Source organism: Python bivittatus, unplaced genomic scaffold (genome assembly GCF_059951505.1).
Source record: "Python bivittatus isolate LINGU-HERP-01145 unplaced genomic scaffold, Pbiv_v1 ctg000850_np1212, whole genome shotgun sequence".
In the NCBI taxonomy this organism is placed as follows: domain Eukaryota; kingdom Metazoa; phylum Chordata; class Lepidosauria; order Squamata; family Pythonidae; genus Python; species Python bivittatus.
This window is the reverse complement of record NW_028277112.1, coordinates 43,572,666-43,597,781: the sequence shown is the minus strand read 5'-3', so window position 1 is coordinate 43,597,781 and position 25,116 is coordinate 43,572,666. Positions and strand designations below refer to the sequence as shown.

The following is a 25,116-nucleotide window of genomic DNA, read 5'->3' as shown; positions in this document are numbered from 1 at the left end:
CTAATCATCAGACCCATACAACATAATTTCAGTTTTCTATATCCCACAAAAAGTCCCCCCCAAATTTTTCAGTTAACACTAAAATTACACAGTGTCTTATCTCAAATCAAAACTCAATTTTGCCATCTCAGCCAACTCGATCAACCTCACAAACCATTTTTCCACTATAGATAATATCTTTCTACCTCTATTTATTTAAAAACCTTGCTGCTGTTATCATATATAAAAAATAAAATTATAAATAATACCTATCCCTCCACATTTATGCATATAAGAACCTTACTACTATTGTCATATATAAGAACAAAAATTCCATAAATATAATAACAAGTATATTTTAGCCTTAGTTAACTTTACAACTAAGATCATTAAAACATTGTCGTTCAATCCTAGTCACAAAAGCAAATCCCATTAGTAACTACTGAGAGCCTCAACATATACGTTAACCATGGTTCAATAAATTCACTTTGTAAATCTTTTGTTTACTTTTAAAAAGCTTAAACTTTAATCCTTTTGTATAATGTCCCACCAGTTGGTTCCCCATCATCTCGTTGTCTTCTCCCAGAAACATCTCCAATATTTTCTCTTTGTCTCTTCCCAGGAACAGCCTCACTGATGCAATACAAGATAAAAAAAATCTTTCTTTTGCAAATCCAAGATAAAAAAATCTTTCCATATTGCTCTTCTCCATTATTTGTATGTCCCCTTTGAACATTGTAACATCAGTTGATTCCATTTGTAATTCCACTCTAGCATCTTCTTCCATATCATCCTTTGGCCATCTCAAGTCCATATTTGAATCCACAACTTCTTTATTCATATCACCTTCATAGTCCAACATTTTTTTGAACTCCAATTTCACATTCAGTTTCTCCACCTATTTTTCAGAGTTAATCTTCTTATCCACTATTTCCTCTGTCTTTATGTCAAAGGACCTAAATTTAGCTCCTAGTTCATCAAACATTGACTGGAGTAAACTTAAAAAAGTTATTTTATCTTCTAACAGCTGCTCTAAGGGAGCTCTTTTAGCCATTCCTTCTTTTTTTTCCTTTCCATTTAGATAAGTAAAAAGTACAGTACTGTGCAAAAGTTTTAGGCAGGTGTGAAAAAAATGCTGTAAAGTAAGAATGCTTTCAAAAATATATATTGTAGTTGTTTATGTTTATCAATTTACAAAATGCAAAGTGAACGAACAGAAGAGAAATCCAAATCAAATCAATATTTGGTGCGACCACCCTTTGCCTTCAAAACAGCATCGATTCTAGGTACACTTGCACACAGCTTTTGAAGGAACTCGGCAGGTAGGTTGTTCCAAACATCTTGGAGAACTAACCATAGATCTGCTGTGAATGTAGGCTGCCTCAAATCCTTCTGTCTCTTCATGTAATCCCAGACAGACTCCATGATGTTGAGATCAGGGCTCTTTGGGGGCCAAACCATCACTTCCAGGACTCCTTGTTCTTCTTTACGCTGAAGATAGTTCTTAATGACATTGGCTGTATGTTTGGGGTCATTGTCCTGCTGCAGAATAAATTTGGGGCCAATCACACGCCTCCCTGATGGTATGGCATGATGGATAAGTATCTGCCTGTATTTCTCAGCATTGAGGACACCTTTGATCCTGACTAAATCTCCAACTCTGCAGAAATGCAGCCCCAAACTTGCAAGGAACCTCCACCATGCTTCACTGTTGCCTGCAGACACTCATTATTGTACCGCTCTCCAGCCCTTCGGCAAACAAACTGTCTCCTGCTACAGCCAAAGATTTCAGATTTTGACTCACCAGTCCAGAGCACCTGCTGCCATTTTTCTGCACCCCAGTTCCTATGTTTTCATGCATAGTTGAGTCACTTAGCCTTGTTTCCACATAGGAGGTATGGATTTTTGGCTGCAATTCTTCCATGAAGACCACTTCTGGCCAGACGTCTCCGGACAGTAGATGGGTGTACCTGGGTCCCACTGGTTTCCGCCAGTTCTATGCTGATGGAACTGCTGGACATCTTCCAGTGTCGAAGGGAAGTAACCATGATGTGCCTTTCATCTGCTGCATTAAGTTTCCTTGGCCAACCACTGCGTCTACGGTCCTCAACCTTGCCTGTTTCTCTGTACTTCTTCAAAAGAGCTTAAACAGCACATCTTGAAACTCCAGTCTGCTTTGAAATTTTTGCTGGGAGAGACCTTGTTGATGCAGTATCACTACCTTGTGTCTGGTTGCTGTGCTCAGTCATTCCATGGTGTATGACCTGTGACATGAAACTGTCTTCCACAATCTTAGCTTAGTAGCAGAGTTTGGCTGTTCCTCACCCAGTTTTAAGCCTCCTACACAGCTGTTTCTGTTGCAGTTAATGACTGTGTTTCAACCTACATATGAAATTGATGATCATTTGCACCTGCTTGGTATAATTGGTTAATCATACACCTGACTCTAATTCTACAAGATCCCTGACTTTGTGCAAGTGTACAAAGTGTGCAAGTGTAAGAATTGATGCTGTTTTGAAGTCAAAGGGTGGTCACACCAAATATTGATTTGATTTGGGTTTCTCTTCTGTTTGCTCACTTTGCATTTTGTAAATTGATAAACATAAAAAATTACAATATATATTTTTGAAAGCATTCTTTACAGCATTTTTTCACACCTGCCTAAAACTTTTGCACAGTACTGTATAGCTGGATATAATTAATTACAAACAAAAGTAAACTGTAGTTCATGCCCTCTAGTGTCTTTCAAGCTGGAATTGCAGGCGCATGTGTTCACTTCAAAGGGATCACATAGGAATCAAGTTACAAACTAGTTCTGTTTTTTAAAGCCCCGCTAATCAGCAGACAGAATTGAACAAAACAAGAAATTTTCCCATAGAGAAGACAAACCTCATTGTTGCAGATGAAGTTTCATAAAAAAATAAACTTTTAACAAATAAATCTTCCTTTTTCACCATAGGTAAATGTTAAGTCTCTTTTAAATTCCACTTTTCCTCCAGCTTTTTGCAAATTAATCAGCTTAATTTAAAACTCTATTTCTTTCATTTAAAAATATAGTCCCAAAAATAAGGATAAGCCCCAAGAGATTTACCTGCCTGTCATGAAGGAAGGTTTCTCTTAAGCTGAAAAATAATTATAAATGAAGGTGTTTAACAATTGAGAATCAGTCAGCTCCAGTGTCCATTAAACACTGCACTGCATCAGTGAACGGAGACGGTTCCCCCGCCTCCCAGCTGCTCAACTCGAAAGCCTTTCGCAAAGGCTTCGGTCTCCGCAATTAGCTTTCGAGGGACAGCTGTCTGGAGATGCTATACGTCAATTTCCTCACTTCCTCCTTAATCCGGAGCAAGATGGACACCCAGCACTTGCTGCCATTCACCAATCCAACTGCGGTGTCATCTCTCCCTGTCGCAGAGAGATGTTTAAGCCGCCATGTTTCCACCGGAAATTGATATTATTTGGTCATTGATTGCATTATAGGCAAGTACTGTTCTTGCTATACCCTTCCTAAGTATGAAAGCAACATCATTCCTACTTTGTTTTCTGTGTCCTGAATAGTAAACAGTAATCTTTTGAATGAAAGTGTCCAGTTCCAATCCATTTCAATTCACTGATGCCTAAGGTATCAATGTGTAGATGTTTCACTTCATCTTTCACTGTTCTGAGCTTGTTCATGCTTCTTACATTCCACATTTGTCTTTGAAGCTTTGGGTTTTCTTTTCCTGCATGGCAACATCAGCAACTAGACTTCCTGAAGGCTTTAATGTAGCTACATTATAAACTCCATTAGTACTCTGAAAGATCTTCAGCTCTTCCTCAGTAGCATTTTGAACACCACCTGATCTGAGGGGCTGATCATCTGGCAGTATATCATCAGTTACTTTATATTGTCTATTCATGTGCTTTTCTTGGTAAAATACAGGAGTGGCTTACCATTGCCTTCTCCCACACAGTATGAAATTATGCCTTTGCCACTGGCACTAAAGTGATCACCTACTTCAGCATCTTCCTATATCACTGCTGCCTAATATAGGTGCTTGCTTGCTTCAGCTGGGCAGTTGGGATGACCTTCATACCTTGGGCGACTCTGCTGGGATTATATACTCTTGGCATACACTCCTGACGTTTTTCACTCATCCCTTCCAGGAATACCACCACCACCACCATGTTGAGGCAGCACAGCAGAACTTGTCTGGGGAGGAACCAGCATTATTACTAGCTGCCTAATAATAACTTCTGGGTCTCTCTGGCCCCTCTTTTCCAGAACTGCTTTTAAAAACAAAACAAAACAACTACTCCTTCAATATTTAAAGAGCATTCTTTTTAAAGCTTCCCTATCACCATCATAAAAAATGTTCCAACCTTTCTGTAGCAATGTAAACAACAATGCATTACTTCCATTCATCATTCAAATAACATATTAGGCACTATATAGTCCATGTCTCTGAGCCACAGTTGTGTTAAATAATCTCAGCTCAAATGACTAAAATTAAGCAGAATCCAACTATTTTGACTTCTGCTCTGCATGAACTTTACTTCCCATCTCATAATAGGCAGAAATTCTCTTAAAATTTTTGAGTTCCCTACCTGGCCCCTAAACACTCATATTGAAATATGTTTTGTGACAGATGTGACTGCCTGGTTGGTTTTGCTTAAAATGTCCAATGTGGAAGAAAATTGTAAGGAATTGTGTTACGTTTTGATTACCCATGTTCCCAAAACATTCAAATGGAAAGTTTATTTAAAAATAATACAATTAATTGAAAATTAGTCAGCTGTCCTTCAGTAAATTCAGGAATGGAAGGTAGCTTATTCCCTCCATTCTATCAATCAAATACGTTACAAAGAGAATATTGGCTTTTCACTGAAATTTGGACACCTGAAATGTATATTGTATAAGAATATCTTACTGTATCATTTCTACATGACTTATGATACTTAAAAGGAAAAAAATACAAATGCCTTTGTTGATCATTCATTTGCTTACAGGTATCTACTATCTCATCTTTGAAGACATAGGTTTATTGGATATCAGATATATGAGATAGCTAACAGGGGAGGAAATATAGAATATCCCAATCAAACTGATTGTTTACTACCCAAAGCAAACAACAAGAAGACCCTGCAATAAAATGTTAACCGTGTGAATTGCTTTTAGTTAGTGGTATTCCAGCGTTTCTTAACGGGAACAGCAGTATTCCAAAAAAACTTGGAAGTGTGTTCATAAAAATAATTCAACCTTGTACACATGGTCCCACACTGCTGCCAAATTGTTATGGAGCAAGTTTGATGTATCACTTTGACCAGCACTATGGTGCCTCAAGTAGGGAAATCACAATGCCCCATCTCAATCCATAAAGTAAATGGAACTGTTTCCTCCACCCAAGCAAAATTCCCCTCTCAAACCTCAAAGCAGTTGGAAGTAGAGGCACAGCAAGAAAATAGAACCCTCTCTCTTCAAGACAGATTGCACCAAGTGTTGTTTCCAGCCACAGTCTCAGTAGCCATACTCTCTTCTTTTTCTTTTTTAAAAAAGAAACATTAATAGGTCTCTCTCAGTATTCCACAGTCTTGAAAAGTTTAAAAAAATACTGACCTACTATGTCCCCAATCCTGTTTTGTGTTTGATTTTCCCCATTGCCTAATAAACAACATTCCTTGAGTCCTGGGCACACTGAGCTTTTGCAAACATGGGATTTTCCCATGCCTGCTGATAATTTTCTGTTGTGCATCGATTTGACTACACAGAGACAGCAGTACTCACTATTAACCTATATATCAAGGGTGGGCAATACAGTATGTGGTCTTCCAGATACTGAATTTAAATTCCCATCCATCCTTTTCAGCATGGCCAATATTAATTTCAGTCCAGCAATATTTGGAGGGCCATTTATTGCCCATCCTGCATGGCTATATATGATAACAATCTGTTTCTCTGTTACATTTGGATCATGAAAAGCTGTGCGAATGTTCAACAAGAACAGTAGCTGTATAGATCAAGAAGAGGCAACCTGATGTCCTCCAGATGCAATCCCAATGGCGAGGAATTTTGAAAGTTGGAGGCTTTCTGGAAGGCTTCCATATCTGGAAGGCATGAAGTTATCTTCAGATTCTCTCTCTTTTCAGAAATAGAATTATCACCCACCTACCCTCTCACATCTACTCTGGCAAGCCTAGCCTATAACATGTAACAGGTATCCAATCTGAATCTGAATAAATTAGTCTGCAGAGTATTTTATGGGCCAGCTTGTGATCTTAAATGTTATTTGTTGAATGTCAAAGCCAGTTACTACTTTTAAGGCTAATTAGGATTTTCCACTATTCATTTTGAATATGCAAGATGCGGGAGATGTTTGCTTTCTTTAAAACTTTAGGTTTGAATTCTGTCAGATAAGATGTGAATTGTGTATGTAAGTGTAGAGCAGGAAGAGAAAGTACACTTATATGAGAGAAGCTGAGAACATTGTTTTTAGAAACAACTTTTAATTTTTAAGAGATTCTTCAGTGTAAACAAATCCAACATTATTAGAATATTAATAGTCTGAGAAGAATAAAAGAGTAACTTTTTAATTCAAAATCTTGAATTTGAATGAAAGGTTAGACAAAACCGTACAATAGCAGTTGTCTAGAGAGTTACTGCTATGACTGAAACATTTTTGATTCCTACAAACTGTTGTAAATTAATTTTCAAGTCCATATTTTTACACGTATGAATTTATATAGTTATGTTGCAAATCTTTTTTCCCCCTTTAAAGGAAAGAAATCCATATCTAAAAAAGCAGTTACAAAGAAAAGGAAATCTATTACAAAGCCTATTGTCCCAGAATTCCAGGTAATACCTTTTGGGTTTTATTTGGTTCATCAGTAAATTATTTGAAAGCTTGTAATTTCTGCAGTGGGTGGTTACTATCTCCCTCACTCCAAATAAATTGACATTATTATAAATAGTAAAACAGAAGAATTTGTCCTGAACTAATCAGGAAATCTGTTATCTCCATGCACCAGGACTTTTTTAGCTACTTCCTACTTGAGTACTTACCTGTCAAAAAGCCATTTCTAAAAGCCAGGAATTTTTAGAATAGCATGTAGTGCAGAAAGTAGAAAAGAACTAAACCATCTCTACGTAGCAATGGAAGCGCTTTCTGTCTGAATCTTGGATTCCAGCATATTATTTACTGATAGTTAAAGAGCAAACAGTTTCTTACAGGAATTACAGTATTCACAGAAAATAATCACTCAATGTTGCATGCCTACCTAAATAAAAATACGCTTTGCAATTAGCAGTACTGTGAAGAAGGCCATAAATGTTAGAATATTGAAAAAGGGAGTAATATACAGGTGTGTTCAATTTAAACATTCACAAAAGCTATAGATAATTTAGGAGTTTCTTTGATCAGCCTTTAAGTTCAGTACTGTTTTGAATTATGCCTTTCTTTTCAATCATATGAATCCCCATATAGCTTTGATTACCATTTAACTTTCAATTTTAACTTTTACTTTTAAAGATGATATAAATTGGGGCACCCACAAATTCTTCGTTGTTGTTTAAGATATAGTCAGTTGAGGAAGTTCATCTACCCTATCATGGTATTGAATCTCCTGGGCCGTTCAACAGAGAAGTGGGGGATGAGAATGATAAAAAGTTAAAAGTAATTAAGTAAATAATTCCTAAAATATTTTCTGAGATTATAGAGACTTTTCTTAATTGTATTGGTTAGGGTCCAGTGACCCCTACATGCAAGAGTAATCTGAGAATTGCTCTCAGAGGAAGATTATATTATATATTCAGAATATATGTTATATATATTGATGGACTGGTCATTGACCACAATAAAGATCCTTCTTTTTATATACATTGAATATTGTATTATGTTCAATATAATATTACATTTTATACTTATGTAGAAATATAGATATATAGATATAGATACTATAACAAAGTCTCAAGGGTACTAAATTCATATGCTTTTCATTAAGAATACTTTTTTATTATTTTAACTCTGCATTTGTACCAGTATAGGAGAACAATATTCTGTATACTAATAATAAACATTCTCCAACTATGGTTCCTTATATAACAGCAGTTGGCGCCCATAAGCCCAGCAGTGGTGTAACTGAGATATTCTGGCCTAGTTTTAAAATAGCCACTCAGAGTCTATGGGAGTAGGCTATAATAAATTTAAATAAATAAATAAATAAATAAATAAATAAATAATCTTTTTTCTCCATGTATGTGGTATAATGGGAATGGAAAGAATCTACCATTCTCACATGTATTCCCTCCAGAAAAAGGGATTGAAATTGGACTGCTTGAGAGTGTTTTACACTAAGAGTAGAGTTGGAAGTGGAAGGCCTCTGAGATGCAGAATAACAACCACTCACATTCTTAAAATCCCTCCAAACCTGAAAAATTACATTAATATTTTTTTCATTTTACTGCTGACTTTCAGCATAATTAGGGACCGTGTATAGCTCAAGGTCTGCCCACCCATTTTTTGGAACCCAAATGGCATCAAAACTTACAAAAGCACAAATATACTTTAGGGGAAGAATTCTTAAGATCAGGGCTGATTATGCTCAGTGGGAATCAAAATCTAACTGGTCCTTTATATTTGCAACAGATACTCATATTTTGTAAATAATTGAGTGCAGTGATGCTTATTTTCTAATAGAACTACATAGGATTGTGCTGCATGTCTCTGATTTTTAATAGTTTAACTTTTTTTTCTCTTATTCCAGCTTATTTGCACTAATCTTGATGAACTCAGGGAATTAATTAGAAAAATTGAGAATGAACTCAAAGATATTGAGAATATTAAAAAGAAATCGGTACGTGTTTTAAATTTTGTCTTTTGCTTAATGCATCATATTAAAGCTATTTGTTAAGATGATTTCTTATAGGTAGCTAATCAAGGGGTTCTCAATAATTAGATCTGAAATGAAGAGCCTGTGGCCTTTCAACTGTTACAGGAAAAAAACTCCTAGTGTCCACCAACATTGAACATATTGGCTGGGACAGCAGCAACATCTTGAGGGCAACAGATTCCCTAACCTTTAATTAGTTAACTCATGGAGAACTTAAAAGATTTTTACTGTGACATATTTTTGGTTTCTAGTTAACTTAAATGAAGGAAAACAATTAGATACCAGTGTTTGAGCATTATCTCTAATTACACATTATAATGTCACCTTTAGTCAAATAAAATAACTTAGACTTATATTTTGTCTATTTCCTTCCAATTTCCTTTCAAATTTATCAGTTGCTGCTCTTTCCTGAAAGACTTCTGAATAGGAATTGTATCATGTTAGTACTTTATGGATTTTAATCTTACTATGAAACTAAGGGAAAATGATATCTGATTATCCATATTAAAGGCATCTAATAATGCCTTATGTGGATATAAACTAGTAAGTGGGAGAGTGTCCTACCCAACAACTATGGAGATAATTAATTAAGCTAACTTCCAACTGAACTTTCAGCTGAACTGGAAGAATACTACCTCTTTCCATGTGTGTGCTTACTCAGTTTGTACTGAGGAAGAAAGCATGCATGGATAGCTGTCACTCTGCATTTTCTTGAACACCATGGCAAGCTAAATAACTGATTGCAGGCTGCTGGGAATGCAAACATGCATCTACTTCTCCAGCATTATCATAACAATAACTGTATGTAGTGTTAGAGGAATAAGGGTGGGGGGTATGTGTGTGTGAATGAAAGAATGAGTAGGGAGAGGAAAAAAGCTCTGCTGGGAAGTAGAAAAGACTTCTGCTCAGCAGTGTATTAGGATGTAAGTTAATAATTCTTGTAAGGTTACTCATAAGTAAGCACTTTTCTTTCCATAGGGGTTACTTCTGTGAAAACAAACATAGAACTGAAATTCAAGTATAGTGGTACTTAAAGTTTTGTGAAGCCTTTTGAATTTTCAATATTTTTGCATGAATATGGCCTAAGACATGATCTGTTCTCCATACAAGTCCTAAAACTAGATAAGGAGAACCCAATTAAATAGATCAATCAAAAACATTGTACATGTTCATTTATTTATGGAGGAAAATGATCCAAAGCTACATATTTGTGTGTGGCAAAAGCATGCGAACCTCAAGGGTTATCAGTTCATTTGAAGGAAAAGTTAGAGTCAGTAGTTTCAATCAATGGGATGATAATCAGGTGTGAGTGTGGGAGGTCCTGCCTTATTTAAAGAACAGAATTCTGGGTATTCACTATCAAAGTCTGATCTTCACAGATATGTGAAGGTGTGTTATGGCTTGAACAAAGGAGTTTTCTGAGGACCTCTGAAAAACTGCTGTTGATGGTCACCAGGCTGGGAAAGATTACAAAACTATTTCCAAAGAGTTTGGACTCCGCCAGTCCAGTAGTGCAGATTGTGTACAAATGGAGGCAATTCAACATCATTGTTACCCTCCCCAGGAGTGCTCAACTAATGAAGATCAAACGAAGAGCAAGGTGTGTAATACTCCAGGAGGTCTCCAAGAACCTGTGGTAACATCTAAGGAACTAAAAGCCTCTCTTGTATTGGCAAATGTCAGTGTTCATGAGACCACCATCAGGAGAATGCTGAACAATAATGGTGTGCCTGGTAGGGTTATAAGCCACTACTCTCCAAAAAGATCATTGCTGCCTGTCTACAGTTTGCAAAAGACCACATGAATAAGCTGGAAAGCTATTGGAAGAATGTTCTGTGGATGGATGACACCAAAATGGACCTTTTTGGCTTGAATGAAAAATGTTATGTTTGGTGAAAGGCAAACAATGCATTCCAGCACAAGAACATTATCCCATCTGTGAAACTTGGTGGTGATAATATGTTTTGGCTTGCTTTGCTGCCTCTAGACCAAGACAGTTTACCATCATTGATGGAACTATGAATTCTGAATTGTGCCAGCAGATTCTACAGGAAAATGTCAAGGTATCTGTCCGTGAACTGAAGCTCAAGAGAAAACCTCACACAGCCAGACAATGACCCAAAACACAGAAGTCATATGACCAACAAATGGGTAAAGCAGAAGAAAGTTAATGTTTTAGAATGGCCAAGTCAAATTCCTGACCCTAATCCTATAGAAATGTTATGGAAGGACCTGAAGAGGGCAGTTCATGTGAGGATGCCCACCAACAACCCTGAGTTGAAGCTATTCTGTAAGGAGGAATGGGCTAAAATTCCTCCAAGCCAATGTACAGATCTGGTCAACTGTTATTGGAAACATTTTGTTGCAATTGTTGCCCAAGGGGGGCATATCAGTTACTGAAAGCAAAGGTTCACATACTGTTGTCACACACAACCCCATTGATTAAAACACTTGACTCTAACTTCTCCTTCAAACAAACTGATAATCCTAGAGGTTCACATACTTTTGCCACACGCAAACATGTAGCTTTCGATCATTTTTCTCCATAAATAAATGAACAAGTACAACATTTTTTATTGATTTGTTTAATTCGGTTCTCTTTATCTAGTTTTACTACTTGTGTGGAGAACAGATCATGTTTTAGGTCATATTCATGCAGAAATATTGAAAATTCAAAAGGATTCACAAACCTTTAAGCACCGCTGTGTATCTATGTACAGTCATGTGAAAAAGAAAGTATACCCTCTTTGAGTTCTATGGTTTTACATATCAGGACATAATAAAAATCATCTGGTCCTCAGCAGTTCTCAAAAGTAGGTAAATACAACCTCAGATGAACAACAACACATGACATATTACAACATGTCATCATTTATTTTACAAAAATAAAGCCAAAATGGAGAAGCCATGTGTGAAAAACTAAGTACACCCTTACTGCTTCCATAGGTATGAAGAGGCTAAGTAGCACCCAGGTGCTGCTAATCAGATGCCCTTGATCATCAGCAAATGTGACTACCTCCATAAAAGCCGAAGTTTTAGGAGTTTGCTGGTTTTGAGCATTGGGTATGTGTTAATGCCAAAGAGTAAAGACATCAGCAATGATCTTAGAGAAGCAAGTGTTGCTGCCCATCAATCTGGGAAGGGTTATAAGGCCATTTCCAAACAATTTAAAGTCCATCATTCTCAGTGAGGAAGATTATTCACAAGTGGAAAACATTCAAGACAGTTGCTAATCTTCTCAGGAGTGGACATCCCAGCAAATTCACCCCAAGGTCAAACCATACAATACTTAGAGAAATTGCAAAAAATCCAAGAGTTACATCTCAGACTCTACAGGCCTCAGTTAGCATGTTAAATGTTAAAGTTCATGACAGTTCAATTAGAAAAAGACTGAACAAGTATGGTTTGTTTGGAAGGGTTGCCAGGAGAAAGTCTCTTCTCTCTAAAAAGAGCATGGCAGCACGGCTTAGGTTTGCAAAGTTGCATCTGAACAAATCACAAGACTTTTGGAACACTGTCCTTTGGACAGACAAGACCAAAGTGGAGATGTTTGGCCATAATGCACAGCACCACGTTTGGCAAAAACCAAACACAGCATATCAGCACAAACATCTCATACCAACTGTCAAGCACAGTGGTGGAGGGGTGATGATTTGGGCTTGTTTTGCAGCCACAGGACCAGCACCTTGCAGTCATTGAGTCAACCATGAACTCCTCTGTATACCAAAGTATTCTAGAGTCAAATGTGAGGTCATCTGTCTGACAGCTAAAGCTTGGTGGACATTGGGTCATGCAACAGGACAATGATCGCAAGCACACCAGCAAATCTACAACGGAATGGCTGAAAAAGAAAAGAATCAAGGTGTTGCAATGGCCCAGTCAAGTCCAGACCTCAACCTGATTGAAATGCTGTGGCGGGACCTCAAGAGAGCTGGGCATAAACAAATGCCCACAAACCTCCATGAACTGAAGCAATGTTGTAAAGAAGAATGGGCCAAAATTCCTCCACAATGATTTGAGAGACTGATAAAGTCATACAGAAAACGATTACTTCAAGTTATTGCTGCTGAAGGTGGTTCTACAAGCTATTGAATCATAAGGTGTACTTAGTTTTTCACACTTGGCTTCTCCATTTTGGCTTTCTTTTTGTAAAATAAATGACATGGTGTAATATGTCATGTGTTGTTCATCTGAGGTTGTATTTACCTACTTTTGAGAACTGCTAAGGACCAGATGATGTTTATTATGTCCTGATATGTAAAACTATAGAACTCAGAGGGTGTACTTTCCTTGTCACACGACTGTATGTGTGTATACATGTGTATACATGTGTGTGTGTTTCCCCACCTGTGTTCTTTGCAATGTATACCTATGTCTGTTTTCTGCTTACAGGATAGTATTAATCAGATGAAGTATGCACTTACAATACTACTACATGATCTCTGTAGTATCTACATTGTTTTGTATTTATAATCTTTCACCTAAGCTTCCACCCATATTTTCATACATTCCATTATTATGGATCTATCATTTTTGTTCGCACTGATTGTAAAAAACAGAAACCTTACCTTTAATTCTTTACTATTTCCAGGAATTCTCATTAAGTTTATGATGAAATGTTCAGGATTTTTTTTTAAAGGGACAATTTTTAAAAGTTATTATCCAATTTAACATTGCTTAATAACTCTAGGCAGCTTACAAATAAAAAAGAAACAGTGCATATAAAAAGAAATCATAGCCAACTAGAAGAACAATACAGCCAACTATAAAACCAAACTTAACTAAAGGGAATTCCTCAGCCACTCTATCCCTAGGTCTGGGAGAAGAACCAAGTTTTTAGTGATTTCCTGAATGTCATAAGGGTGGAGCCATACAGCTCTCTGGAGGGATGTCATTTCAGAGGGCAAGTGCTGCAATGGAGAAGCTGTGCTGCTTGAGTCCCATAAGATGACACTGTTTAATTCACAGGATCAAAAGCACATCCATCCTGCCTGATCATATCGGATGGGCAGAAACCATTGGAGATAAGTGGTCCCTCAGATAGCCAGGCCCTACCCCATGAAGCACTTTAAAGATGATAGCCAATTTCTTGAATTGTACCTGGAAACCAATATCCAGTGAAATGGCAGTGACAAATGTGAAAAATGAATATATAAACAAACAAACTAGTACAGCTCGGAAAACAGTGAACATAAAGTGACACCTCCATTGCTGTCCGTGATGTCACATTCTAGACCAGTTGTACCTTCAGATGGTTTTCAAGGGCAACCCCACATAGAGCATATTATACAGATGCGGCCAAAAATATTAGTATCCCTCCACTTTTTCCCAAAGAATCCCAATTTGCTGTGGAATAATGTTGAAAGTGACAAAAGTAAATGGCCTCAGGTTTTATTCCATAGTCCATTCAGTAGACATTTTGCTTTTCATGTATGACTTAATGTATTCTTGTAAATAATAAAACAAATGAAAGTGGCATGGACATTTGGCCATGTCTGTAGCAATCTAATTGTGAGGTGACCAGGGAATATATTTAGATATGATGCAGTGCCCATTTATCTGGCCCTAAGCTACCCTGATCTTAGACGGATTTACTTTTGAATACACATTTTAAAATGTGCTGTTAAAATATCTGAAACAGATTATTTAACCTAAATTTAGATTCCTACCATGTAGACCACTGCCCCATTTAGTCCTATAGATATATTCTGGGATAAGACATTTTCAAAAATACTTTTTCATAATTGTGAAAAACAGCATGGTAAAGGGTTATGGTGCTGGACTAGGAGCAGGGGAGATCCAGGTTCTAGTTTTCCCTTAAGCATGGAAGCCAACTGGGTGATTTTGGGCCAGGCACTCCCTCTCAGCCCTAATCAGTGTCAGCCTCTGCAACAAGGCAGATGAAAACAAAACCTCTTGTTGCATAAGCTTTTTGGGGACGCGGTGGCACAGCAGCTTAATGACGCTGAAAGTTGCCAGCCAGAAACAGTCGACACTTCAGCGGTTTGAGCCCAGCTCCGCGCAGCAGAGTGAGCTCCTGCTTCCTCCCCAGCTCCTGCCAACCCAGCAGCTCGAAAACTCACGTGAGTAGATAAATGGGGACTCTCACCCCGGTGGGAGGAAAAATGCTGGCGGCACCTTGCAAAAGAGACGGGAGCAGTTGCTGGTAACGCGGAAGCCGCACACACCCGAAAAAGGCGCGAAGCAACAGAAACCCCACTTCCTGCGCTCACCAGCTGGGCTCTGCTCTAGGAAGGAGGCAATGGCAAACCACTTCCGAAACACCTTGCCTTGAAAACTGCAGGGACTCATCCAGGCAGTCGCCGCAGAATCGGTAACGATTGAGTGCGGATAAAAAAAAAAAAATGATAGCTTTGCTGTAAGAACTAGATGAGTGCACTGCAAAAATAAGCAAACCCTGTAACTAAGCATGACAAATGCTAAGAACAATAATAACTTTTCCTTGTTGCATCAATATTTATTACAGACTATAGTCATTAAATAAGTACATAGCAAAAGAATATATTTATATATTTATAATAGGAAAAAATAAAAAAGAATGAACACTTCTAAATTAATAACTTTCAAAAATCCAAATACATCTTGGGAAAATCTCCTTTAGGGTAAAAAAAGTAATGTAATTTAAAATAAATGCTTGAACAATAATGATAATATAAAATCAAATACAATGTGACATTTAAGCTAGAAAAAGTAGTATTCTAAGGCAGCCTTCAGCTCATTAATCTTTATAAAGATACTTGTGATATTGTAGAAGTAGTTAATGCGAATCTGAGAATGAGCCAGCAGTAATGTGGCTCTGAAAAAGGTAAATGCAATTTTAGGCTGCATCAACAGAAGAAATGTAATTTCCAGATCAACAGAGGTAATGTTTTCACTTTATTCAACTTTGGTCAGATCCTTGCTTGACACAGCATATTGTGTCAGGAATGATTGGGGATCTGGAAAGTAAGCCCTGTGAAGAGAGATTGAAGGAACTGGATATGTTTAGTCTTGAGAAAAGACAGTTGGAAGAAGAATATGATTCATCAGGTACCTGAAAAGGTCTCAGAAGAAGGTCAAGACTTGTGCTTTCTCATTCTAAAGTGCAGGACATTGAAATAATAGATTTACAGTACAGGAAGACAGATTTCAATTGAATGTTGGAAAATATTTCTTAACAGTATGAACAGTTTGAAACCAAATAGGGAGATGGTGAACATCATTCTATTGGATGTGTTCTGATTAGAGGCTGGATAGCTGTCTGCTGGAATGCTTTAATTTAGATCCCTGTAATCAGTAAGAAGTTGGTCTCAGTGGCCTAAATGATCCTAAATGTCAATATTGCATTTTAAAATGCCTTGAGAATGTCAAAGAATTTGTGTTTAAAAGCTTTAATTGAAAACTCTTTTGTTTTATAGAGTAACAGGTTTGCTAAGTGCTATAAAATACTTCTGGAGAATAAATTACCCTCTTTCTGTGCAATAATGGCATGTCTGGGAAGTTTAATGATACTTTGCTCAGGTTTCTATTTATGACAGCAGCCATCTCCAAATCCACAGTAAACTGATTGGATCTGGCTGAGTGATTAGTGTAGGAGATTACGTTCATGCTGCTTTTGCCATCTTAATTTTTTCAAGCTCATATTCATGTTTGTTCTTTAACCTAATTTCTTTGTCCTAAAATGTTGATAACTGCAGATCAGTAATTGGGTATGGTAACAATTGGTTCTATAGTTAATGCACTTTTCAGGATCATGTTGTATACAGTATAAATTTTGGAAAGTGTCTGCTAACATACGCTGCCTACTAACTTATCATTTCTATCTAAGATAGAATAAGAAGGAGATACATTTTGGAAAGATAACAATCAAATAAAGTATAGTTACGATGAATATTAAGATTAAAGTTATGTGCCTTATTTTCAAACTGGCAGGACAAGCCATAGATATTGAACGTGCGTTTAAATGAATAACAGAGAAATCCTCAGTAGTCAAGCGTGGGAAAAATTATGGCAAAGGAATGGTCATTTTACTAGACATATGCAAGTTAGAACAGAAAGTAGATGAGCAGCTGGAGGGAAAAAAATAGACAAACTTTATCTGATTCCCCCCCCCCTTTTAAATATATATTACAAAAAACATTTGCACCCTGCATAACTAAAGCCTTTGTTAACCTGCACTTTACTGCTTCCCTTCCTTTGACCACCTTTGGAGTGTCAATAGAAAAAGAGAAGAAGAATCATTTTTCTACCTGGACACATTCCTGTCTGCCCACACAAAGTGAGGTCCGCAATCAGAGGAGGGGGGTTAAAGAGGGCAAATGATGAAAGAACCATGCCATTGTGATGCAAACTCTGCCCCTTTTGTACATGTGTTGTGATGTTATACGCAGGTGCAAAAAGGGTGGAGTTTGCATTACTTCATCAGTTTGATAAAAGGATCAAATTCTACAGACGCCTCTGTCCACAATATCTTTTGGCTCCAAGAATATAGTTTCAGGGATTAAAAATCTGCATTGTAAATAGTCTGAACGGGAGAGAACTTGGAAAAAAATTTATCTTATTTTGTCCTGGGAAGATCTGTACAGAGAAATTAGGAATTTTTTGTATGCAGTTTAAATAATGTTCACTTTTATTTATGATATTTAAGCATTTTTGTTGAAATAGACATCAGTGTTATTGTATAGTTTTAACTCTAATATGTATCCTATGTAATTATTCATTGGTACATACAGTGTAAATATAGTGACAGCTTATAGTTAAAAAAGAGCGAGAGGGAAAAAAAGATTAATCATGTTATGGTCATTTAGCTATATGTCCTTTTTCTACTTTAAATTTCAGTGAAACACTAGAAATCTCCTGCAATAATTAATGAGAAACTGACTAGTGCAAAATAGATGATCCATAGTGTTGGTCTTCCTAAAGTTGCACATTTTGTCTACCTCTATTGAATAAAATTTATTTAGTAAGAAGCATTTTCATATTTACAGGGAAGATGGTATCACCGAAAGCAAGCTGTAAAGGAACTCCACTGTACTTTGATACGACTGCTAAATGAGTTGTTACCATGGGAACCAAAATTAATGAAGGCATTTCAAAGAAACAGGTAATTAACCGAATCTTTTTGGTAAATATAAAATGTAAGAACTTACCAATCTTTGACTTATTTTTAATTATTAATATAAAAAGAACAAAACTCTTACTATCTACAACATTCTGTTAAAGGTCTCGCTTAAAAAAGGACTATGATGACTTCAGACGGCAACCAGATCATGATAAATTTACCAGAGAACAGTGGACTAATGAGGAGAGCGAAATAAATACTGTCAAAGAAGTTTCCAGCGCATTAACCAGTGAATCTTCGGAGCACACAGAATTTTTGAAAAAGGACTATATAGATATGGGTGAGTGCTTTTGCTAGCGTGTAATTGAACGGTGGAGTCTGATAGACTTCAGCTTTCTTACCAAGATGACAAAGAAGTCATCTGTTTTATAATAACCTTTTTTTTTTTTTGAATATTGTGCAAATTCAAGCAAAATTAATTAATTAGAGCATAGCTTGCTGGTTATCTTGACCAATCATCTTCTGTTGTTTCCCTTTTCTCAAAACCAAAGCTTTGGGGCAAAGCAGAGGAAAGCAAAAGAAAATTCCAGGTCCCAATGGTAAAAGAAGTTCATCCGGGATCTACTTTCTTTCTTTCCCTTGGTGAACTTCTTTTACCATTGGGACCAGGAATTTTCTTTTGCTTTCCTAACGCTGTTAGGAAACCATGGCAGGAAATGTTTTCAAACTTATGATTGAAACCGTTTCAGTTGTTTAAACCCATCCCCTCCCTTCGGTATAAACAATGGGATATTATCTCTGTTCAAGTTGTTTAAATAATATCAGAAAATGCTTAAATATTAAATTGAGTGCAAAATAAATGAAGATTTACAAAATTAGCATAATTAATAAGTTTTTGAGCACATCATAAATGGTACTACCAAAGCTTCATTTGTTGATTGGAATAACAATGTTAGTGTGATCTGATCATAAAGCACTAGTAAATCAATTAAGAATTATTGTTTGCTTTTCTAAAAATGCTTTCCTTTCTGGTTCTTCTTTTTCTCCTAGAAGACACAAAATCACCAGAAATGGACCCTAGTACAGGAAAATCCAGACCACTTAAAAAAGAATTGACTTGTAGAGAAATACAGAAGATAGTGCCTAAATCTGTTAAACGCCAATCCAAGCAAAACTATTACCTAGATGACAGCACAACTGAGTTTTCACCAAGGAAAAAACTAAAATTAAGCACAAATGATACCACAGTCCATGGTATTGAAAATGATCTGTCAACTGACAGCTGCTTGAATAAGCAGATAGAATCCCCAGCTTCAGAATCATTGGACATGACAGACTCTACAGCATCTGTACCACACTTAATAAAAGGGACCAAACCTATCCAGGCCTTGCTTGCTAAGAATATTGGGAACAAAGTGGCCTTAACAAGTCAGTTGCCATCTACAGTAGGTAGAAGCACTTCCACTTCTGAAAAACTGATTATGTCAACAGTGGGTTCTTCTCCAATTAAACCAGGGTTGCCCTGCCAGACCAGTTCAAAGAGTTCTTTGCAAGTGTTGTACAAAATGCCAGCTGGCCATTGCATGCCAGTAGACCTGCACAATAATTCAGTGAAGATTCAGATGCAGCCTGCAGTGGATAGTAAATCAGGAGAGAAAACCACAGGAGAGAAAATCATGCAGCAAGTCCTTATTTTGCCTAAAACTTTTCTTATCCAGCACAGAGAAAGTAAAAGTGGAGCAAAAGAGAACCAGTCCCTGCAGCAAAATATTATTGAACAGCACAACATTTCTCTTCCACACCCAACAGATATCAACACTACTTTAGTCCCTCCTTTTTCAGCTTCTTCAATAACTGCTGCTACTACACTTTTGCCCAGCACAAATGTAAAACAAAATATTACACAGTTGCCACAAGGGGGTGATTCACTGAATAGAATTTCAGTGGTGCCCTCTATCACCTCCACTAGTAACACACTAGCATCAGTAGTGAAAATGAACCAAAGTGAGACTACAAAAATTACCAAGACTGTAGTTTCAGCTGCCTCCTCCCCTGTAGCTTCACCTATTGTTTCTTCAGCAATTCAAACTTTGACAACAACAGTACCACAAAGTGTGACTCCCTACATCAGTTCCTCACTGCAAAATACTGCTGACATTGGTGAAGCAAAGCAAGAGCTAAAAACAATCTGCATAAGAGATTCGCAGTCTATCCTTGTTAGGACTCGAGGTGGGAACACAGGAATTGTAAAGGTGCAAACAAATTCAGAACAAATTTCTGCTAGTAACCTCTCTCCAAGTTCTGTTTTTACATACGCACCTCAGCTTCAGGCATTTTTTATGCCCAAATCCACACAGTTGTCAACGTCTACCGTTTCAACTGTGACAAAAGCGATACCTAGCTTTCCAACGCTTGCCCAAATGTCTCCAGCAACTTCTTCCATTCCAACTATTTCCTCTTGTGCAAATCTGATAAAGGGGAAAAACACAACACTTACATTTGGGCAGTCTCATAATAGTGGTATGGTGAATCATGGAATGTCAAAAACTCTACATGGATCCTCGTCTCCATTCTTATCTCCCATGTCATCGAACATTGTCATGACACCACCACCAAACAGTTCTGGTAATGCAATGAGCATATCTCCAGAAAATGTTGGGCAGAGTATCACATGTACCACCCAGGCTTCTTTTATTAATCAACAAGTCAATGTAAATAATGCAAAATACTCTGTTGCACAGCCTGACGGCACTTCCATAACCAGCAGAAGTCTGAGTGGTGCTCAAGTTCAAAAACTTATGTTAGTCACAAATCCCCCACTTCTTCCTGCATGTGGAGCAGGAGTCAACTTAATCCCTACTCCAACATCCACTGGTGTTACTGCACAGAAACTGGTTTTCATTAATACTCCACTTGCCAATATTCAGTCAAATACAAGTGTAACAACAGAAGCACTTAAACAGACTTTCCCTCCTTCCATTGGTAAGACATACGTTAAAAGCACAGAGCAACCTCAACTACTGCTTCTTCCATCTACTGTGGGATCATCAATAAAAGTAAATACATCACCAACTGTTTCTCAAGTAAAAGATGTGAAAATAGGTCTTAATATTGGTCAGACCTTTATAAATAGTACAGGTAATGCTCAGAGTGTTTCACCAGTTAACGTTATGCAGTCTACAACGCCAAAAGATTTGGAAGACAAAAATAATCATCATGTAATTTTTCCATTATCAACAAGTAGTAGTTTAGTTCCTGTATGTTCAAATTTGGCATGTCAGAGCATTGCAGCAAAAGCAGTAAATACCAGTACAGTAACCACAAGCCCGTGCTTAGATCCTACTTCTGTGCCACTGAGTGGAGCTACTACTGGAACACGGCCTACTATTTTGACAGGTGGAATGGAACCCCCAGCAAAAATAATACCAGTTTTAACTACACGATTCTGCTCCTCTAATGTTGGAAGTACTATGGCTATATCAACTGTGAAAACAGGACACCTAGCTTCATCTGTACTGATTTCTACTACTCAACCAACAGTTTCTCATTCAAGTTTATCATCTGCTTTTCAGTTGCCAGTAACAGTTTCCTTGGCTGGGCCTGTGAATGGTGTCCCTAAAATGTTACATACAAGCCCTCAATTGCCAGCAGTTCCACCTTCTTCCCAATGTATACCCCATTCAAAAAGTCAACAATCCACATTAGCTCAGTTTCAGCCTGCAGGAATTTCAGCAGGAGTGCCCACAAATGGAAGTACTCAGAAAGTTCAAAAAGCATTACCCCCAAATGCACCAAATGCAAGTAAAGTAATTAACTTTTCTAATTTAGTTCCTATGCCTTGCCCATCAGTGCCACCTAATTTTGTAAAGCCAGTTCCAGCTTTCTCCTGTGCTCCTGGTACTTCTACCATTCAGACTGTTCCATCTTCACCATCGATAGTTAATAATGTAGGCAGCCATTTGAATGAATCCTATATTCAGCAGAAAATAATAATTAACACCTGTACACCTTTGGCACCTGGAACTCAAATAATGATCAGTGGTACTCGGTTTATTGTTCCACCTCAGGGCCTTGGAGCTGGCAGTCATGTTCTTCTCATTTCTGCAAATCCAAAACTTGGACCTCTCTTAACTGTTAGTAATGGGCATGGATTTCAAGGTGTATCCTTTGCTGCTCCCGCTCCCCAGAAGACTACACAAGTGATGGGTAATTCATTAAGCTGGCAGCCATCAAAACTGCCTTTAAAAAGCTCTACCAAAATTGTGAACTCTCTTGGGATTGCAAATCCTGTGCCTATTGTACATGCTACACCGCAGATAATTACCAATACTTCAAAGCCAGGCACTCCATCTTTTGCAACAACACTGTCTACACCTTTGATAATGGTCACCTCATCTTCTACTCAAACTAAAACATCTTTAGTTCCTGCAACCCACACTAGTACCTCACAGCTACAAAACAATAAGTCTGTATTGCACCTAGATACATCTATTAAAAAACTGATGGTCAGCCCTGAAGGAGCCATTTTGAATGCTATAAAGACTCCAACATCAGAAAGTTCATCTCTATCCTCCTCCTTCTCTGCTGACATCATTTCTACAACTAAGAATCCTGCTGTTGTCTTCCCCAGTTTTCTGAAGTCCAGCATAGGTGTCCCAGACACAGCTGCATCTTGAATTTCAAGCAAATGAGCCGATGAAACGTTGGGGCATTTGTGTGCGTGCGTGTGTGTATGTGTATAAAACTAATTTATAATTGTTTTAAAAAGTACACTGTTTGAAACATCTGACTTATGTACATGTACCCAAGGCATGTAATGGCATGTTTTGAGCAGATAGAATGATGAGGCAAAAAATTAATTTTGCATATCATTGAGAATTTATGGGTGGAAAGGATCCAGGATGACAATAAATAGCACCTACACAGTTTGCCATTAACAAAAAAACGTTACCTGTTAACATGTTAAAACACCTGTCACATCTCAAGGATTTGTGTGCATAAAGCCATCACTGATTTTTTTTATTGTTTCGTATTAGATTGAAGATCGTTTCAATTTTCATTTTTTTCAAAAAATGGTGAGAAAGCACCTCTCTAAATATCTTTCGGAGCAATGCTTCTAAAGGCTTTTATTGAAGTGGTTAAAAAAACCACTTTTTCTATATCTTAAAAACCCTGTTAAAAGATATAGAAAGCAATGGTTGGTTCTTGGTTAGCACATTTACTGGGATCTGTTCTTTCTCATAATTTAAGAAATTTTCCATTTTGTTTATAAAGAGTACAGTACACTGCTTTTTTTCAGATGTTCCCATGTTCTATATTGATGTGTTGTAAAAATGCAATCTATGGTGTAAAATTGTACATAATCCCTATTCCTTAACAGTATGGACTAAACCATGTGTAAAAAGAACTGCTCTGTCTTATTTATGTTTTGTTTACATAATGTATAGTTTTTTAAGTATTTTAGTAATTTTGGATAAGTGTACTGTTTAGCAATAATGCAGAAGGATCTGTATGTAATAATAAACAAAGTTGCTGTATTTCTGCTTCATAATACTCTGTGGAGAAGGTATGTTTGTCAGTAAAAGATATGTATGTATTTGCATTAAGAAATTGATGGAGGTGTCCAAATATCACATTATAAGCACACATGCTTAGACATGTTCCAGTAAAATACGTGGCATTTACTGTTAAGTAAATGGCTTACGATTATGATTCTTACTCTTCAGTTTTTACAGCTCTTCTATGTGTTCTTTATAGACCTCCTAAAGCATTATAATATTGTAGCCATAGAACTTGAAAATTTATTCACAATTTCAAATAGGCTACTAAAAGATAAACATTTCTGTTTGTCTTGGCTAAAAAGACAGAGAAGTCTAAATAGCTAATAAATTATGATGGAATACAATAATTGTAAGGTAGACAATATAGAAAGTTGACTTTACTTGAAGAATTGGTAAAATTCAGAATATTGCTCAGTCATAGACATCTGTTCCTCACCATGAGTTCCACCCCATTTATACTTGTATTATGATGTCACAAACTAAGGGGCACAGTTTGCATCACACATTTTGTCACTGCCCCCCCTTGTGGGTGTTTGTTTAGCCATAGTTCTCATAAGACAAGTATTCACAATGCAGTAGCCATCAACCACTTTATCTCCAAACACAACCAATAGCTCTTGCCACTTCAAACCACCATCTATTCTTTGTTTTCTATTATACCATTGCAAATTCAGCAATTACTATTTCTATTTGGAAGAAATCAGAGAGGAGCACATGGTTGGTTTATGGATAGTATCTTCTGAAAACAAGCCTTAGATTGGTGGTTTGCAGGTGTACCGCTTGGGAGGAATCACTGGATGTGTTCATGGCTTAACACTGGTGGATGGTGGCCATAAATGAACTCTTAATCTGAAATTTACTTTCAGATTTCAAAATTAGGATTTCCTCTTGGACCAGAAATAGAAGCACTGTGGTTAACATAGAAACTGTGTGGTAGATAACTCTCAAACATTCATCTAATTAAGATTATTTAATCCCTTCTTTAGGATTATATAACAATATATTCATATAATGCCATAGTAATATATAAAAATCTTAAGAAATTTTATTTTTTTACAAATGAGGAACTGAGATTTAGATTTCCCCCACCATGAAGTGAACCTTAGAATATAATATTCTGGATTCATATGTAACTTTATATGTAGTGGGCCTGGCTGAGCCCGTAAGGTAGAAGGGTAGAGGTTTCAGAGTTCCTTTCCAGAAGCCTTATGGAGCTTCACTCTGGTTCACCTCCTGATTTGGATTAGCAGCTTGGGAGTTCCAGCTGCCCCACCTGTCTTCCTGGGGTACTCACCTACTATCTTCCCCATAATCCTGGTGTGTGAAAGAGATAGGCTCATGCCCTGGGCTGCCTTTCTGAGAATTAAATGGTACCAAAAAAAAAAAAAAAGAGAGAGGAAATAATGTTTATAATGCAATTCTATGACCATATCACTTAAAGACATTAGTCTAGAAGATTCAGCCCTTCCTTGCCATGTAAGGCAGAAGGCATGGTTATTTAATATCAATTCTGAATTGATATAGGATAAGATTCTTTGTGACTTTGACATCCTGTTTCTTTACCAATAATTTGGATTCAGATGAGACAAATAGATCTGTGGTGTCTTTTTCTTTATTTAAAAACAAACTGGTGTGCAGGAAATAATAATT

General features: G+C 37.1%; 1 protein-coding gene across 5 annotated transcripts in view; it reads left to right on the top strand.

The window, feature by feature from the left end:
* Positions 1 to 23,640, top strand: part of BRD10 (bromodomain containing 10) — a 97,458-nt gene extending 73,818 nt beyond the window's left edge. For 2 of the 5 annotated variants that reach the window (XM_088130215.1, XM_088130214.1), the window contains 5 exons: positions 6,735 to 6,811; positions 8,719 to 8,808; positions 17,832 to 17,947; positions 18,067 to 18,245; positions 18,956 to 23,634. In XM_088130215.1, coding sequence (XP_087986341.1) covers positions 6,735 to 6,811; positions 8,719 to 8,808; positions 17,832 to 17,947; positions 18,067 to 18,245; positions 18,956 to 22,581 — 4,088 coding nt within the window. In that variant the 3' untranslated portion in view covers positions 22,582 to 23,634. Of the gene's footprint in view, positions 1 to 6,734; positions 6,812 to 8,718; positions 8,809 to 17,831; positions 17,948 to 18,066; positions 18,246 to 18,955 lie in introns of all 5 variants that reach the window. The other 3 variants (XM_088130213.1, XM_007428122.4, XM_025166606.2) reach the window with 3 other exon arrangements.
* Positions 23,641 to 25,116: the final 1,476 nt, after the last annotated feature.